Source organism: Mastomys coucha, unplaced genomic scaffold (genome assembly GCF_008632895.1).
Source record: "Mastomys coucha isolate ucsf_1 unplaced genomic scaffold, UCSF_Mcou_1 pScaffold12, whole genome shotgun sequence".
Taxonomy (NCBI): Eukaryota; Metazoa; Chordata; class Mammalia; order Rodentia; family Muridae; genus Mastomys; species Mastomys coucha.
Genome location: NW_022196894.1, coordinates 52,704,073 through 52,724,428, shown reverse-complemented (window position 1 = coordinate 52,724,428; position 20,356 = coordinate 52,704,073). Strand labels below are relative to the sequence as shown.

At 35.3% G+C, this 20,356-nt stretch overlaps 1 protein-coding gene across 1 annotated transcript in view; it reads left to right on the top strand.

Moving 5' to 3' along the window:
- Zpld1 (zona pellucida like domain containing 1) overlaps window positions 1-20,356 on the top strand; it is a 59,305-nt gene that overhangs the window by 30,415 nt on the left and 8,534 nt on the right. The window contains exons 4-10 of the mRNA XM_031364714.1: window positions 1,677-1,897; window positions 4,854-5,035; window positions 6,808-6,880; window positions 11,347-11,444; window positions 12,862-12,942; window positions 18,720-18,891; window positions 20,039-20,147. Coding sequence (XP_031220574.1) covers window positions 1,677-1,897; window positions 4,854-5,035; window positions 6,808-6,880; window positions 11,347-11,444; window positions 12,862-12,942; window positions 18,720-18,891; window positions 20,039-20,147 — 936 coding nt within the window. The remainder of the gene's footprint in view (window positions 1-1,676; window positions 1,898-4,853; window positions 5,036-6,807; window positions 6,881-11,346; window positions 11,445-12,861; window positions 12,943-18,719; window positions 18,892-20,038; window positions 20,148-20,356) is intronic.

Sequence of the window (20,356 nt, the reverse complement as noted above, 5' to 3'; positions counted from 1 at the left end):
TGCAAACATCCATACTGAGTTATTCACTTTCTCAAAATATAGTTCACTTTACTAGTAAAAAAGTATAGAGAATCATAGTTCATAAATATCTATTGCTGACATTATTAAGAAGATTAAGTTAACTTAAGCAAATTCTTTGCTGAATATCTTGAATGAGATTTACACAATTCTTAGATGAACATTCTTTATCACATGTCAAAACTATTTTATTTGGTTTAGTTTTTCTTTCTTTTTAAATAATCAAGGTAATTTATCCAAGTGGTATAATCTGCTTTGTTTGTTTCCACATTTTGTAAATTTGATGCCTGATTTGATTCTTCATCTTACTGGGAATCCATGTTGAAAATGGTGAATGTATGGTACTCATTTCCTAGTACTTACATAGCAAAGTACCACACAGAAAAATGATTTAAAAACAGTGGACACATATTGTCTCACAAGGTAAATTAAAACCGTGGATGATTATCTCACAGTTCTGAAGGCCAGAGACTCAACATCAGGTTGGGCTCCTTTCAACAGCCTGCACAGCAATCTTTTGTGTTTCTCTTTAGCTCAGTGATGATGTTCAAACAGTTTGTGTACACCATGGCTTTCAGACACATCATTCCACTTTCTGCCAGCAGCTCATGTTCTTCCTCCATCCTCTAACTGCATCTGTCATCTTCAGCTGGAGCTCACTTTACCATGGTGACCTCATCATCACTCAACTAATTAGATTTTCAACAGTCCCATTTTCTAATAAAGTCTGCAGGACTTTATTATTATTATTATTATTATTATTATTTGGAGCTTTGCTATGTTGTTTCTTGGGATGGGGCACAACCCAGCAAAAGTAAAATCTGCTGTTAGGAATTACTCATCCACTGAACTCTCCTTTTTCTATGCAGTTCCTTTATTATTTGTAGGACAATTGCTAGAGATATGAAAACTCTCTCTCTTCCTGTATATGCATGTGTGTGTGTGCACCTGTGCATGTGTATATGTGTTTATGCATGTGCCCATGTCTAGAATATCTTCTGATGAATCACAGATGCATGGAGAACCATGCAAATTTTTGCTTTTTTATGCCTAGCTAATGCATGCAGTATCACTGGCACCTTTCTCTTAAAGCAAGCTATGCATTTTTAAACACAGTAACAGCACACTATATTTCATTTTCTTTCTCTAATATGATTTACTGTACACTAAGTAAACTGAGGCTATTCAAGGTGGCTTTTGTTTCCATGTCCTGGATAGGATGAGACACAAAAAGCACTGAATAATTTTGGTGGAGGGCAGGTTTTAACCTCTTCCTTTCTCTCTAGAGAACACATCATTTGTAGCACTTTATTCTGGACAGGAAATCTGAGTAATTCAGTTACTCTGGTTATAAATTTTCTCAGTAACCTGATTTCCCTACTCAATTTTCCTGTCATTCAACAGTGCTAGACTGGCATTGCATGTATATACTTTGAACAGCAGGCTCAAGGAAGCAGAGGTGACACAGAATGTGTCAACAATCTCCAGTTACATACTAAACCAGTGATTACTACTCATAATAATTTGCACATTGGATCAAGACTAGAAATGAGTTACATAAAGGAGGTGGTTCATAAAGGAGAGAACACGTAAGTCATTCACCTGCTCTCTGCTGTCTTCTATGACTTACTTCTGCTTTTATGTGTTTTTTGCTTCAGCGGAAAGAGACATCAGTGTCTACTGTGGAGTGCAGGCCATCACAATGAAGATTAATTTTTGCACGGTCCTTTTCTCGGGATATTCTGAAACAGATCTGGCGCTGAATGGAAGGCATGGGGATTCCCACTGCAGGGGCTTCATCAATAACAACACCTTTCCAGCAGTGGTCATTTTCATCATTAATCTCAGCACCTTGGAGGGTTGTGGAAACAATTTAGTGGTAAGATTACTATGAAATCCTGTGCTATACCTGAGGTCATAAATAAACAAGCCCCCGTTTCATGAAATAAGCAAGAGCCCAATCTATCTTTGGGGAAAAAGTTCCAATAAAGCCAAACAAATCATTTCCTTTGGCCTGTTTGAAGGTTAAACTCCTAAATATACAATTCTGTCTTCTGATAATGGTTCTGTTGATAGGAGCTGGGCTGGAGAGATGCATGTGTTCAGCTATGGTCCTCTAAGCCCCATTCTGTTAGACTGACATTGATGGACATCTCTAACAACGAGTCATATTCTTTATGCTCCTATGGGTGCATCAGATCATAAGAATGTTTTTTTTTTTTGTTCCTTTGCTGTGATCTAGGTCTTATGACTCCATTCAGTAAGAAACATTGACGATAGAATGGGAAACCTGAACTCGTTTTTTCATATTTACCTTTGACTAGTCACCATCAATTTTGTGTAAAAGAAGACTGTTCTTGTAGGAAATTCTTCATGGTGTAGGACTGCCCATTGCATTTAAAAAATGCTTATTTATACCCAGTTTTACCCATAGAATTCTGGAAGTGCCCCTTTCCAGTTATTTTGATAACCAAAGCAGTGCTTAAAACATTTTTACTCTGACTGAGAATTCATAATTAATATCATTCACCGTTTTATGAATTCACTCACCAAAAATAGAAGTAAAGAAAAAATTGACACTCCAGGGAATTACAATTAATTGAAATTAAAAATATCTAGTGGAAGCATTAATTATATTATATTTTACCTAGTGCTATGCTTGCTCAAATATCATCTTATCAATAAATCTTAACAAAAGTGAGATGATAGACACAATTGCTTAATACATTAAAAGAAGAAAAAATGGCTTTCATTCTTTAAAACTTATTTCTAGGAATGAAAAAGGAAGGCCTGATTTTTCTCTGGGCATGGTTTCTAAGACTCGGTGGAGGCGAGAAGAAAGGAAAAGAGATTTATTTGAATCTCGTTCTTTACCTTATTCCAAAGGGCAGTTAGAATATTGTGCCCATGACCATTCCTAAGCCTGCAGACTGTGTATTGTTTACTCTTTTTATTAAAAACGTTTATTCATCTCTCTTAAGTTGTGTTCACAGAGGTTATGAAGCAGGCCTAAGGGAGAAGGTGCTTAGTTGATTATTGTATGTTTTGTTTCCTAGTGGTGAGAGCGCAGGTAGGGACCAACAGAATCTCCCTTCTTCCCATCATATTTCAAAGCCTCACTGTCAGAGATTGAAGTCACTTTTGCCTCATTTGATAGACTATAACCCAGAACAAAAGGCAGGGGAAATACTATTCTGCACATGTGTGCTTTTCACATTTAGAACGCTGGTGAATTGGGGTTGGGGATTTAGTTCAGTGGTAGAGTGGCAAGCATAAGGCCCTGAGTTTGGTCCTCAGCTCCCAGGTCTGCAGATAGGGGGAATGCTGATGGATTTAAAAAAGTGGTGTGTGTGTGTGTGTGTGTGTGTGTGTGTGTGTGTGTGTGTGTGTGTGTGTGCATCCTCACCTAAGCAAGTGGTTGAAGGAAGAGAAGACTTTTTTAATTTTTATATTTTACTTTGGATGTCACTAGCTTTGAAGCCTCCTTGGAGGCCATTCCTACACAAGAAAAAGTAAATAGTTTCCTGCATCACTGGATTAGTTTTAAAACAAGTGTTCTCTTCCTACCGATTTTTGCCTCATGCATAGGCTAGGTATTTGCCTTAGCCCTACCTGTGTACCATTAGGCTCATGCATAGACTTTATTCTATTATTGAATATTTTGTATTACTTATTTCAGAAATATCTCCTCAAAGTATTCAGTGAACTCTGTGTTATATTTGGCATAGTGAGGGAGCAACTGTGTCCTTTCTTAGTTTTATGAAATTCGTAAATATTATTCCTATGATGATTGTGCTTCAATTTTAGTAAAATTTGAGAATACAAGGAAAGCTAAGCAGTGTTAGGAGCACACAAATGTAAGGAATATTCTCTAGAATTTCTAGGAGTTCATGGTCTCCTTGAAATTTGCCTGAGAATGGGAATCCCATGATCCTCCAAACAAAATACTGGAAAGTCTAATCCTTAGTAAATTTAGCACTTGTATTTATTTGTTCAAAATTATGTGTAAGACCCAGAGCACGGTGCTGCATTGAAGACACAAATGTAAGACCGAGGTGGGTCCAGTCCATCAGGCGTTTTCATGATGGCTAAGGGAATACAAAGCAAGCAGGGTAACCAAGTGCTACATAGAATTAATGCATGTGAGTAAGTCGCGGGGCTTTCTGGGGAAGATGCGATGTTATAAACGGGTAATAGGTACTGATGAGGTGAGAAGGAGAGAAATGGCCGAAGGAATAAGCTCAAAGGCGAGAGCAAGGAGAGCTTTGGTACAGGAGTATTGTATTCAGCGTGAAAGTCTATAGGCTGGTGAGATGCTTCAGCAGGCGGAGAGTGGAGATCTGCATTCTCGTGAAAGAAAGGTGGAAGGAAAGAACCAGCTACATAACGTTGTCCCCTGAACCCCGTACGTGTGTCACAGCCTTCATGCCACATGCATCCGACAACAGCAGCAACAGCAGCAGCAGCAGCAGCAATGGTAACAATGAAAAAGTCTGGAGCTACAAAACTAATGTACCAAACAGAGCTTAAGTCACCGAAAACATTGGAATTAATCAATGAGGCTTTTGAAAATTGTTAACTTCTGTATATGTTATTTTTCCTTTCTTTTGAAATAAATAGGAGTCGTGTCTGTGGCATACATAAAATTCCATTGAGGGTAAAAGATACATTGTCACTTATACATTTTATAAGATATGTATAATTTCAAATCCATAGGAGGTTACAACTAAACCAAAATGAGAAATAGGCTGTCATAATGTGTTGTTTGCATATAAGGTGTATATATTTGCATATACAAACATTTAATTATTTAACTTGATCTGCTGTTCTAATAGGTGTCCACAATTCCTGGTGTTGGTGCTTCTGGAAATGCAACCTCAGTACAGATAGGAAATATTTCCGGATATATTGATACTCCAGACCCGCCAACAGTTATCAGCTACCTTCCTGGGCTCCTTTACAAATTTAGTTGTAGTTATCCATTGGAATACCTGGTTAATAACACCCAGCTTGCTTCGTGAGTTCATGTTTATTCTTTTTTTTCCCTTATATTGTCTTTCTGCTGGTTTTTTATTTTTGATAGACTTGTAGTCAGACTAAAACAATGTATTGGAGCATAGCATTGATTCAACTATGTATCATCTCTATTACCAATCTATTTTCTATCTACTACCTATCATCTATCTCTATCTCTATCTCTATCTCTCTCTCTCTCTCTATCTATCTATCTATCTATCTATCTATCTATCATCTGTCTCCTATCTCTATGTCTTCCATCAGTCAATATATCTATAACTATTTATCATTGTCTATTTATCTTCTCTCTATCAAATAATCTATATTATCTATCATCTGTCTATCCTCTCTGTCTATCATATAACTATCTATCTATCTATCTACATACCTACCTATCATCTATATTCTATTTATCAACCAACCAACCAATCATTCTACATCAACTATGTATCAACATCTATCATATCATTATCATATCTATCTATCTATCTATCATCAATCATCTATCTATATAGTTATGATCTGTCTATTTAGCAATATTTTGTCCTATGCACAAAAACTATAGGTGTTTATGTAGTTCTGAAGTGTTGTAGTGTCTCCAATCCATAAGGCACCTGGTTACTGTACTTCCGGGTCCTACTTGACCCAACTGTCACTTGCCTTCACTACTGGATTCTCTAGCTCCAGACCCTGAATTCCTATGACTATTTACAGAAGGGAGAAGGACAGCATGACACAGGCCCAAGGAATTTTAGACAAAAAGTGAAGCTTTGGAATATATCTACATCCTTGTTTATCATTTCCAAAAATACACACATGAAGATGCAATATGTCTACAACATAATCACCTAAATTTGTCAACTATTTTTGACAAAGTGGAATAACTGAATGAAAGTTTTTCTCTCTATTTTGACATTTCTTTTAGATTTATTTATTTGCTATTATATGTAAGTACACTGTAGCTGTCTTCAGACACCAGAAGAGGGTGTCAGAGTCAGATCTCATTACAGATGGTTGGGAGCCACCATATGGTTGCTGGGACTTGAACTCAGGACCTCTGGAAGAGCAGTCAGTGCTCTTAACCTCTGAGCCATCTCTCCAGCCCTTGACATTTTTTTTTATTGTAAGGTCTATTTATGGTTTAATCTTAGTACATGAGCATATGGAAGCTACTTTTTGTTTTAGGGCTAAAAGTAGAAGAGTTTTTCATAGCACCTTGATGGTATCTGCCTCAGTCAAAGGCAAAGCTTAAGTGTGGGAAGGCCTTGAGGATAAAGATGTAGAAGAACCATCCTTCATTCTGTCCTCACCTGGCATATTTAAGGAACCTGTTCATTTATTTAATCAATGTTTATTAAAACTCAGCTACTTACCATATGCTGTTTGCTCTAGTATGAACAAAGGTAACCAAATCTCTGACATCAGAGATTTTTTTCATCAATTTGTAAAATTGATGAAATTCTATTTACCTCAAATTTAAGTTCTTAGGAAATTAGTTTTCCTGTAAAAAAAATCTTACATATGTAATGCCAAATAAAAAGATGATTTTATCAATAAAAGGGATCATAAATGACAGTCTGTCTTCATTTGATTTCCCTTGCTTTTTAATAACTTGCCATATTGGTGATTTAAACACTATACCTATTGCAGACCTAGTTAAATGTATGTCAAGTTAACTCAAGAGTTTATTGTCTAAAATCTAACATTTAGGTATAAATAAAACTTTTAATTTAAAATCTCATTCGTGTTTTCCCTCTTTCAAATTGGTTTTAGGTCCTCAGCTGCTATTTCTGTGAGGGAGAACAATGGGACATTTGTCAGCACTTTGAACTTGCTCCTTTATAACGTAAGTTGATGGGTGAAAGACTTTTTTCCCTTTCTTTGTTGTGAGGAGTCATTTATGTGAATGACATTTCTATAAAAACCTACTGAAAGTCACATTATCCCTGCTGCACTTTCGTAACATTTATCCATCTTGTTTTCATTTTCATATATCTTAGTTATAAAGGTGTGCTACAAGCTCCATTAAATTTTCTAAAAGTTGATAAATGATTGAAATTTCATACCATAAATGCAATTCTGTAATAGTTACTCCAAGAATCCATCTTGCATCTCCCCCCCTCTTTTTTTTGTGTGTCCGTGTGTCCGTGTATTTGTGTGTGTGTGTGTGTGTGTTCATAGTCAGGGTTAAGATTTGGAGAGTAGTGTGCTTGTGAGACAAAGATACACACAGTTCAAATGACTCATCTCTCGGAGGCATCATTGGTGGTGAATGTGTTAATATTTTGAACATGGGCTCTGGCTGATGACAGTTCTGTCACATCTGAAATAATTTGTACTGATGACATAGTATTGTCTAAACTTTTGTCATGTAAATATCGAGAGTGGCAGCAACACGTGAAAAATACATGGGTTTCTATTTATAAGTGTAACATTAATCCCCCAAATGATATTTTCATGTTGATTAAAATTTTTATTCATACATTTTAAATGCCTGATTTAAATATCAATTTTTCAATCTATCAACCAACATTTTTGTAAATTATGAATCTGATTTTTGCATTATTATTCATGTCATCATGGCACTGAGTTATAATTCATGCAACTGATTTAAAAGTCAGCGCTTTATCCGTTGAATATAATGAGCTATAAATATTGTAGTAGGACATTTTGCAAAGACATTTAAAAAAATCATGTTTATAAGTTTGTAGTTTGACACCACAGAGTTCTAAACAACACATTAAAATGTGTGGTGCTGAAGATTGCCTTTATGTCATTTGTAAACTTTTTTTCCTGAGAATCAATTTGGTTCTATATATTTAGCAACTATGTACAGACATTTTATTCAGAGTATGGCCATTTATTTATAATTTTTGTGTTCAATATTTAGAAGAAGTAGACTTAAATTGCAGAATTATCTCTGTTGAGTTCTGTGTGTAAATTCTCTGAGAAAGAATTGAGGTTGACCATCAATACTTACTGAGTGAGACAGAGATGAGGATTTTCATTATCAACATAGTGAAAAAAATACATCCATATGAACCAGGCACAGTGGTGCATGCCTTTAATCCCAGTACAGGAAGGCAGAAGCAGGCAAATCTCTGTGAGTTTGAGGACAGCTTGGTCTACAAAGTGAGTCCAGGTCAGCCAGGGAGAAACCTTGTCTTGGAATATCAACCAATCAACCAACCAACCAATCAACCAAAATCCATATACCACTCAGTATCTCTATTTTCTGTGAAATTAAACTATTTTTTTCCACTGGAAAGGCAGAAAATCAAACATTTGAGAGAGTACAATCTTCATGTTAAAATATCTTTATAACTAGAAATTATGTGACAGTCCTGTGGCCCAGGCATATTCCTACAGAGTTTTTGTTGATGCCAAATAAAAGTTTATAACTTTTATTAACCTTCATATTTCAATTCCATAGTAGAAGGTAATCACTTTTTATCATACTGTAAATTAAAAAGTGTCAAAAGTTGAATTTTAATCACTAATTGTCACTAAATTATTAATAATTAAATTAAAATAAAATTAAACTGTAAAAATTCCTTACCAATTAATCATTTCTAAAAAGTAGGGTTTTTTTTAATGTGTCTCTGTGTATGATGTATGCATGGGTATTTGTGATGCATAGATGTGTGTGTAGAAGTTACTGGCAGATTGTCAACAGTCTTGCCCCATTTTTTTCCTGCTTTATTTACTAAGTCGAGATCTTTCAGTTAAACTCAGAGCTTGTCAATGGAGCTAGTCTGATTAGCTAGCTTGCTCAAGGGATCCCATGCTATGCTTCTTGAATGCTAAAATTACAGTTCTGCTACCATGTTTATGAGTCTTTGGAGGGGATGAGTCATGTCATGCTCTGCAGTAAGACTTTGAACCACTGAGCCCTCCTCATAGAGAAGGTTTTACATTTTCTCTAAAGTTAACAGGTTTACTATTTCTTAAAAGCAAATTTAGTTTTATAGACAATTTGACTAAATGAAAAAAAAATAGAACTTTCTAACACATCTCTACACCCCTGTAAACATTTCATCTCTTATTATAACTTTTACTAGTATGGTTTATTAGTTAAAAAAAGGAACTAGTGTAGAGACATTTCTGTGAGCTAATGGTGATATTATGTTTAAGTGTATGTTCTATGAATCTTGAAAATCATAGAAGGACATGCATCAATAATTGTGCTCATATATAAGCATCATTGTCCCAAACTTGTCTAACATCATATTATTTTGCTGTACAATAAGACATTAAAAATTAGGAATTTATATTAGAAAAGAAAATGTTGGAATACTTTCATTAATTCATTCCAAAGCACATTTATTATTTATTTTTGGTAATACTATTTAGTCACTCAATGTAATCTTATTGTAGTATTTAAATTTTAGTGTCATTTGCAGCCATTAGGAGTCATATTTCCTCTCTCTCTCTCTTTCTCTTTCTCTCTCTTTTCTATATCTATATCTATATCAATATCTATATCTATACCTATACATATACCTATACCTATCTATATCTATATCTATATCTATATCTATATCTATCTATATATCCATTCATCCCTAGACATATTTGGAATTTATTTTACACACCTAATGCTGAACTCTTTTCTCTGGTTTGATGTTAGGACAGAAAGAGTTGTACACTGTCTGGATACAGCTTTCTTCCTTCTGTCATGTTTATGTTTATTAGAACACAGTCTATGTGCTTGAGAAAGTTATATTTATAAAAAAGTAACTTTTTTTGAAGATGAAGTTTCTATGCATTAATTTTTTTAACTAGAATTGTGGCCCTCTCTTTGTGTAATAAGAAAGTAACTGTTTATTTCCTTGTAAAATAGAAAGCAAGATGCCTTTTGAATTTGAATTGTATCTAACTATTAGTGTTTGATGAGTGGCTGAATAAATAGGGGCATGCAAACAGTGACAAGAAAAACATAGTGACTCATGACCAAGCCACAAAAGGGATGTGTGTTATTTGCAAATATTTTATGAGCTTATTTCTTATGAAGAAAGTCAGCATTCTTTGGGACAATATTAATGTAAACATAAGATGCAAGAGCAAGATGGGTAATGAATTGAAATTTCCTTGAAGACATTGGAAAAGAAATCCAGAAACATGATGAATAAATGTACTAGCTCTCTACAGTGTTATAGAAGCCATCACTACTTATCACATAAGTGTGGACAATAATTAGAAATACAGAGGCTTACCTTTCCACCAATGTGTCATGCAGTCTCTAGTGTATCTGTCTGTCTCAAAAATGGAACGTCCCCTCATGGATGCAACTCTTTCAAATGCCATAGAGCCAAACCCTACTGTTTTAATGTTAAAAATTCTAAATATGCTGCTTTTGTCCAACCAAGTAAATGAGATATGCTCCATATCCTTTGGTGACTAAAATTTCACAGTGAATGGCAAATTGCTATAAAACAACAAATATTTTGAGTTATTAATTTTAGGGAAACTAATTTTTGAAATTTAAATTATTTACTTAGATTTTGAGGATTTTTTCCTTTGGCAGTTTATATTTTTCTTTATTTCTCTTCATCATCAACTTACAGATACAACTTTTGAATTTCTACTTTGCTACTTTACTGCAATGTTGGGGGCTGATAGGTATAAGTTATTTAGAATTGCTCTAAAATTTTTAGGGAAAAGGAAACAAGTCTTTTATCGCAAAAATTTTGACAACACAGAGATTATGTTGGTCTCTCCTCTGTCTATCTTACCTTCTCTGTCTCTCTGTCTGTCTTTCTGTCTCTCTCTGTTTCTGTTTCTGTCTCTCTCTTCCCCTAACCCCCTGCTTTAAGTTAAATTTTGGTAATTTTAGATTATCAAATGAGAAGTGATTCTAGATAAATGAAAGATTACACAAAATGAGCACCTGGCACTTCAAGAGTGAAAGGCTTCAATTGAAGCATATTTAATTAAAGAAAACTTCAATTAGAGACTAATAAAAGTAAATGGAGTCCTAATTTAAATCAACACAATATTGGGAGTTGAATACTAAACAAACTAATACTAACCATTAACTATTTAATACAATTTACATGTACTAAATATTAATCATCACACGTGATTAAGCCATGTAAACAAGACAATATATATGCACCAAAATCAACTTTTTGTATTCATCTGCGTTTGGAGAATTTTTGCCAACATGAAGGTGAAATAAATCCCTTTGGGGTCAATTATGTAAATATATGTTGATTTGAATGATCTTTGTTTCTTTAACAATTTTAAGTATTAGAGTTTCTATTGATAGAAAAGTAATGACATGTTGATTATTTATTATTTCATCATTAGGATTCAACCTACAGAGAGCAATTAATTATCCCGAGCATAGGATTACCCTTGAAAACCAAAGTGTTTGCAGCTGTGCAAGCTACTAATCTGGATGGCAGGTAATTCTGCACCCTTACCTTGATTAGCTAAATTACTGAGCTGTCCCCAGTCATAATTTTAACTTATTCGTTCTGAAGTCTTACTTGAAATATATGGTCATTGCCACACTATTAAGTCATACTAATAAAAATAACAACAAATTATAAGGGCTAAGGGAGTTCTACTCATTTTGTGTCATTAATTGTGAAATAGCAAGGCTTCCCGTAAACAAACAGGAGTAATGACTGAAAGAGGCTATGTGGAGATCTTTTGGGATGCCAGAATGTTCTAGATTTCCAATGTCATTTGCTACAACTGTGATTTTTTTATTGGCTCTGTCGGTATATTTAAAATTCCTAAAATAACTGTCATAGTAAGAATCTGTACTAAAATTATATTATATTAAACAGTTTTCAGAAAGAACTCGGCACATAAATAAATACAAACCAAATCTGTATTTTTGATTCTGTCCAGAACATTCACTTCAACTTTCTATGAAAAAAAACCTCAAAAAAAGAAAAACTTCAGAACTGAAAGGGATCATATCATGACATTGTTTAAAATAAGAACCAAATTAAAACAAAGCAAAAAGCTCCACAAATAAACAAAAAACCCTGACCCCTATATGAGAACTTAAATACTGAAGATCCAATTCAACTCTTTAAAACTATGTAACAGATGATGGTTTATCTGTGGGGTGAAGACTATGTTTTAAATTTGGAACTCTCTAGGAGATTTGTATACTGTTGAAGTGGGTGTGACTTCACATTCTCCCTATCCCTCTAACCATGGATTATGCAGCATGCAACTGTTTAAAGTAATTTTTCCAACTGTAGGAATTTCTTTTCATATTAGTTACATATATATACATATATATATGTATACACACACACACACACACACACACATATATATACAATGCAAAGCACTGAGATGATGAAAGTCATAAAATCTTACTATAATACAACCTATGGAATAAAGTTATGTATCCTCATGGCTTCTACTAATAAAATGTTATCAGGAAATCCCACTCCTAATCCTATTGAGTCAATTCATATACTAAACACATTATCTATGTCATTATGACTATATTTTTATGGCATTAGAGTAACTTCTTTAAACAGCATGATTCATACTGAAATGTACCTGGGTAGCAGTACAATTGACTTTGCAGTTTTGTTTCTTCAGGCTTTGACCATCCACCTGCCTTCTCTCCTGTTATTTGCAACACTTATCTCCATTCCACTTGACAATTGTTGCAGAATTTTAATACATAGTTATTAGAGAAATGTTTAATAAACAAGGAACTTTTGTAAATAGCAAATCTTGAAAATATAATCCAAATGTTAAGAAGTTGGCTAATACTTTCCTTGGATTGATTACCAACAACACTCTAGGAGGACTCTCACATCAGATCATGTTTGTTTCTTTCTGCAGATGGAATGTTTTAATGGATTATTGCTATACAACCCCATCTGGGAATCCAAATGATGATACTCGATATGATCTCTTCCTTAGGTAGGTTTCTAAGTCTTGCTCTGAAACCAAAGACCACATTATAGAAAATTAAAATGTAGTATATAGGTCAGACAATAATTTATACAATTCTTTAAACTTCTACAATTTGAACTTTTTGACTGCAGTACAAGAGTTAAAAACAGTTTGCAACACAAAATATTGATAAGTCTGTTGTAGAAGGAGAATTGTAATTAAGTTACATCTACTAACAATGTTCTATTCATTTTTAGGAAATACAGGATATTTCACAGTCTTATGTACTAAGGACAGTAAGGTTATCGTTCTCAATAAAAGAGAGCAACAGGATGGTATTGTTTATTGGGAGTTATCCATCTTATCATATGTCAAAAGGACAGTAAAACTAAAGTAATGGTTGGAAAATTTAGATCCTAAAGCACTTTTGTTCATTTATCAGTATTTAATATGAAAGTATAATATAGCCTGCTACTCCTTTTTTTTTTTCTAACCAGAGCCAATAACTTCAACTTGGTTCCCCAATAGACAGTGATAGAGTGATGCAATCTATGTCTAAAGAAAGGAGACATTGATCATAAAGCCATTCAATCATTCCAGCTCCCTTTCAGCATTTTTATCTGACAGCAGAACAGACTTGAGAGATAAGCAATGTCTTCTAATCACACTTGTAAAGTGCACTTGGCTCACATCATTGCAGTTATTGACACATGGTGGGTGAAGCATAATGGGAAACCAAAGAATGTGCTTTATTGGCTAATCAAGGTTAAGATGGTGCTCCGAGTATATGGCCAAACTACCACTTTTAATATATTAGATTGCTGGAAGTGTTCATCTCAGCTAGGTTTTGGAGAAAAAAAGTCAGAGTATATGAAAAGGGTTAAAGGAGTTCATGTTGTTTGATTTGACCCTTCCAAATTTAGAAGCATATTTTTCAGTATTTATGATATTGTAGTCTATCAGTTTTAGTAAAACTGTAGAGCACAGGAGTAGAGTACATGCACAGCAATAAAAAAAAATGACCCAGTGAATGACTGAGAGCCAGGAACTAGTTAGTCAAGGAGGTCACATTGGTACAGCTATAATATGGTGAGTTATTAAATGAAAATTATTTTATAATTTTGCCCTTTCATCCTCTTGATACTTTCATTCCAGAAAATAAAAATGTTAGCATATTAAGAAGTAGAGCTTAACAACTGGCATACATACCTTTGTATATAATGAGACTAACATATAGAAAGCTGTTAACTGTGAGTATTTATAAGTGGAAAGACTATGTTATCATTTTGATTTGACATTTGTTTACCAACATTTCTATAATCATCACAGATGAATCATATCTAATGTGATCATGAGCTTATAGGATAAATATAGTATATAATGACAACTTCCGAATTATTTTGGGTTTTCTATTGGAAATTTTAGAGGGTAAAAGAGGGCTGCTGCTGCCTTATCTATAATAGCCAGAATCTGGAAAGAACCCAGATGTTCTTCAACAGAGGAATGGACACAGATAATGTGGTACATTTACACAATGGAGTAATACTCAGCTATGAACAACGATGACTTCATGAAATTCTTAGGTGAATAGATGGAACTAGAAAATATCATCCTGAGTGAGGTAACCCAGTCACAAAAGAACACACATGGTATGCACTCAGTGATAAGTGGATATTAGCCTGAAATCTCGGAATACCCAAGATAAAATTCATAGACCAAATGAAGCTCAAGAAGGAAGACCAAAATGTGGATGCTTCAGTCCTTCTTATAAGGGGGAACAAAATACTCATGGGAGGTAGAGGGTGGGAGGGACTTGGGAGAAAGAGAGGAGGGGAAGGGGAAAAGATGAGATAGGGATGATAGACAGAGGGTCAGGAATTTGAATAGAGGTGTGTAGCAATGGGGAATGGGGAACTGAGTGTAGCCACCAGCAAGTCCCAGATGCCAGTAAAGCAAGAGGTTCCCAGAACCCAACAGGGGTGAAATTAGCTGAAGTACCTAACATGGGGAGGGAGAACCTGTAGGGACCATATCCAGAGGTTAGGCAAGGCCCCGGCTGTGGGATAGGGTCACCTACTCATCTCTAAATTTTAACCCAGAAGGAATCCTGTCTAAAGGAAATACGGGGAGCAAAGAGTGAAGGAAAGGCCATCCAGAGACTACCCCAACTGGGGATCCATCCAATATACAGACACCAAACCCAGACCCTATTGTGGATGCCAAGAAGTGCTTGTTGAAAGGAGCCTGATATAGCTGTCTCCTGAGAGGCTATGTCAGTGCTTGATGAATACAGAGGCGGATGCTTGCAACCAACTATTGGACTTAGCACAGGCTTCCCAATGGAGGAGTTAGGAAAAGGACTGAAGGAGCTGAGGGGTTTGCAACCCCATAGGAAGAACAACAATATCAACCAACTAGACTCCCCCAGAGCTCCCAGGGACTAAACCACCAACCAAAGAATACACATGGAGGGATCATATGTAGCAGAGGATGGCCTTGTCCGGCATCAATAGGAGGAGAAGCCCTTGGTCCTGTGAAGGATGAATTCCCCAGTGTAGGGGAATGCCAGAGCTGTGAGGTGGGAGTGAGTGGGTTTGAGGAGGAGCATCTCATAGAAGCAGAGGACAAGGGCATGGAAGAGTGGGGTTTCTGGAGGAAAATCCAGGAAAGGGGATAACATTTGAAATGTAAATAAATAAAATATCCAATAAAAAAAAGAGTACTGCTGCTGAGTGCAAATTATAGAAGTGACTCTAAAGAATGTGGTGAGAAGGAGTCTCCTCTGAATTGGAGATATTGGCAGCAGGGCTGAGGTCCAACAGTTGCCAGGGCTGGAGAACATTAGAAGTGATGTTGGGGAGAGTTCCTGGAGACTCCATAGTGGTAGATCATGTTAAATTGAAGGAAAGAAACTCATTAGAAAGGTAAAAGACTCACCTGTGAATGTCCTCCCTACTCTTGGAGTCCAGGAGAGTCAATGAATTTTCTGAATCTCTTAAAACTCAGCAGGGTAAGGAAAATTCAGCTATGGCATTACAATGCAGCTGAACACTTCTTCTATCACTTTAAAACAGAAGAATGGAGACCTTGAACTGGAGAAACCTTGAAGAGGGTCTTTACCATTCTACTTTACTTTAGGAACCCCTGAAAGTAACAAGTCTAGCTAAATACCAATACTTAAGACAGAAACAATATCAAAGAAACCATTTCTTTGCAATGTTGCAAAGCACTAAAATAAACAAATTACTGAAAATGACATAAAAATAGTTTTAAATGTAAATTCATCACAAAGAAATATCACAGAATAGAAAACATTTGTAACTTAGCATCTCGCTACTAATTTTAAAATTACTAAAAAGTAACTTCAGTGGCAATGTTCAAATTGTTAGGACCCAGGAAAATAAAATATAAAACTGGAAAGAAAAGTACAGATGATAGGAAAGGGGAACTGGACAAGTTTAAGGTGGAAATAAATGTCACTAGAATATATTCACATGAATAGAACCATGTAGTAATAGAACATGAAGCATGGAAGATAAAAGTAATAAATGTAAATAAAAAGAAACAGCAAAGACAAAAAAGAGGAGACTGATGTAAAATGACAGACAAAAAGTATGTAAATGGATTAAAACATGTATTTATGCATGTCTATTTTCATTGTGTGTGTACATACTATATAAAATATATAAATTATATTACCCTGAAATCCCTACTTAAGAGTCTAAAATAATAGAACACTGTTTAAAAATATAATTTACGAATACTTTCCAGAAAAAAACCCCACAAACCAAACCAAACCAAAACAAAACAAAAAAAAAACCCATCACATTGATTTACTGAAAATATGTGCAAGATAAAATTTAATGTTTCCTAAAGGGGAAACTGGAAAAACTAAGAAAGACATAGCCAAGCTTGTAATAAAAGTTGGAGACTTTATCCCTTAGGAATCTTAACTGAGATTAGAAAATTAGAATATGTTCCAAACAGCAAGTTGGAGTGTGATTGAGAAAGTCACCTGATCCCAACCTCTAGACTCTGTGGGCATGTACATTCAGACACACACACACACACACACACGCACACACACACACACACACACACACACACACACACACTTACACACACATGCATGTACATACAAGCACATACAGACTCACAAGCACATGCACACATCTGTACTCATACACACATGCACACATACAAGTACCTATACTCACACACAAGCACATACATATACACACACACAAATAGATACACATGTATAAACATGTATATGCACACATATACAATGGTATATATAGAGAGACATAATGATATCATAAAACAGAATGTCTTTGTCACTTGGATGTTCATAAAATGCAGAACTACTTCTTGGGTTCAAAAGGAGATACACTAATAATTTAAAATACATTAGGGAAAAGATTGAGAAGAGTCACAGGCTAATGTGTCAAAGAAATGTCTGACTGATACCTAGAAAATGCCAACTATGAGGTAGGGAGTAAGATGCAGAGAGTGTGGTCTACTAGATCTCACAGAAATAGTTCTAATGTTAGCAAGGATGTGGAGGTGTGCTAGAAAAAAAGTATTGAGTGGTAAATTTAGAAGTAGATCTCAGAACAGGAAATTTCAGTGCAGTATAGTGCTCCAAAAGAGAGAGGATGAACAGGGATTTAAACAAAAAAGAAAACCTCAAAACAATTAATAATTGTAAGAAAACTATCAGTTTTATATTTCACTCAATACAGCATAGTAACCCCAAATAGATTATTAATTTAAAATACATAAAACTCAGATTTAGAAGTAGCAGAACAAATATATAAAATAATTCTAAAACTTTTGAGTAATAATGCAATATATGTATCAAATGCAGAACCATTCTCCCTACTACATGAAAATCTTATATGAATCAGAAAGGAGAATGCCATAGTTGAATTTGGCAAAGGAAATACACAGTTTACAGTGTATATGAAAAGACAAATTCATTTATAGTATGAACAGTATACATTAAAATTATATGGGAATATTTCCTTATTACTGTCAATCAAGCAGAAAATAACTGAATTATATATATATGTATATATGACATGTATATATGTATATATATGTATGTATATATACATACATATATATATATCTCCAAATGAAACAACATTCATAGAAGGTAATGTGGTAAATATATTAAATTACCTTAGAGATATGTGTGATATTTTGTACAGGTTTAGTATTCATTAGTTTTTGTATTATAATGAATGATCAAAGAAATAAATTGTTCTTAAATAAGGAATTGACCAAAAATATTCTAGCTTTTGTGTATACTGGAACATTCTACCTTTGTTTAAAAATAGTGATGAGGGTATCTGTAGAATGAAATGGTTTATGTAAAATGTACTAAAATAATATTTTATTATATGAATATATCCTTATTTTCAAATATTCTGGGACAATACAAAATATGTACAATCATTTTCCCCTGTAGGGTTTACATGTGAGTGCGGTGTGGAGCTGGGAGGGAGGTTTCATGATGTTTATGTTGCATCATTTGGACCTTTGAATCCTGGAACAGTGTGGTGCTCCTAACCCTGATGTTAGCCTATGGTCAGAAACTGCTCTGTTTACATTTTACATCTACCATCACTCATCACAACTACTTGATTTCTTTGTATCCTTCCCATTATCTGCGAAAATTCATGTTTCTAGCTTCTAATGTAATGAGAGTGCCCTTTGAATCAGGCAGACTAATCCATAAGTCCCAGGTGATTGGTACTTTCCAATGATGCCCTGTTTTCTGATCCCCTCAAATGTAGCTGTGACAAAGATCCTCAGACCACTGTCATTGAAAATGGCAGAAGCCAGCGGGGCCGGTTTTCGTTTGAAGTCTTCCGTTTTGTAAAACATAAGAATCAAAAAATGTCCACTGTCTTCCTGCACTGCCTCACGAAACTCTGCAGAGCCGACGACTGTCCTCTCCTCATGCCAGTATGTCTATAAGCAATTTTACTTTAAGTCACTGAATTAATCTAAGCTAAAAGACTACTAGATCCCAGGAAAGTCATAGGTCAGGGTGAGCCATGAATTGATTGTTCAGTCAGTAAGGATTTATCGTGTTTATTTTGTGCCAAGCTGGGTAGGAAGTGAAGAAGCTATCCTGGATTTGGATTCAATTGGCTTAGCTGTTAGGATCAAGAAAGAATGGCCAAAAAACAAAACAAACGCAATAGTAGCAAAGGCAGATAAGTATGTGGGTTGCAGTAAGTGGAGTGATTGACCGTTTAGAAAGGAGAGGACAATGGTTGGATAGGAAGAGATGACCTGGCTGGTGACTTTGAGAATGAGTGAGCCTCAGCAGGGCAAAGACTAAGTGTGAGAGACAGTCCATACCAAGGATGCTTAGAAGTTACAGATACAGGTAACAGGGTAGGAGGGGCAGAAGGTGGAGGGAAACACGAGGATTGGGCTGGTTCTAGAAGACAGATTAGTGCTAGATGGTTCAGGAGTACTTTCAATCAAAAGTTAAAGTCTCTGAAAGAGCTGGATCAAATGGGATGCAGCCACCATTAAACTGTAGAAATCCAGAACTCTTTATTTAGACAGGCTCCCCAGAATTACATTAATATTAACCAGAAAACAAACATTAGTAGTTTTTCAAATTTAAATTAGCTTTAATGTTTATATTTATCCCTAATATATGTGTAAATATAAAGTTATTTCTTCCACTCATTGATTCGTTTGGTCTTAACTCACTGGATCAGATGAAGGCAAAAGCAGAGTCCACATTATTTTGGGCCCGTGCTGACCAACATTTAAGGAAGAATTTATTAAAGGCTTGAGAGAAATAAAAGTGGCAGAGTTTGATAAACACAGCTCGTTTTCAGGAGAGCTGTTGAGCTATGTAAACTAATGAGGCGGTGCACAATTACAGCAGGGAGGAAATAAGAAATGTGGTCCAAGCTAGGAGAAGAAACGCTGTAGTATTTATATGCAAAGTAATTAAATAAATGCACAGAAGGAAATGAATAAAATTAAACATGTGGTATGTCTTCCAAAAGAATCTGCTTTCCAAATGGCCATAAAGAAACAATTTTGTGCTGGGGTGGAATTTCATTTGTTTTCATTAACACCTCAGATTTGTGGCAACAGAAAAAGGAGAGACGCTCAGAGCTGGACAACTTGGGCCCCGCAGAGCACTTCTGGAAATGCGGTCCTGTCTGCTGGACCAATCATTACCCGGAGTGGTAAGGACCCCTCCTTTTGTATGTAGTCAGAGAGGGAGGCAAAAAGGGTGGGCTACTTGGCCTATAAGAACAGCTCCGTGTTTCTAAAGAGGACTACTTACCCCTGAGACTAGTGAATGATTACCCATTGTTTACAAGAGGCAGTGTTGTCTTCTGTCTATTTCTTTGTTTTATACATTGAGAGAGAGAGAGAGAGAGAGAGAGAGAGA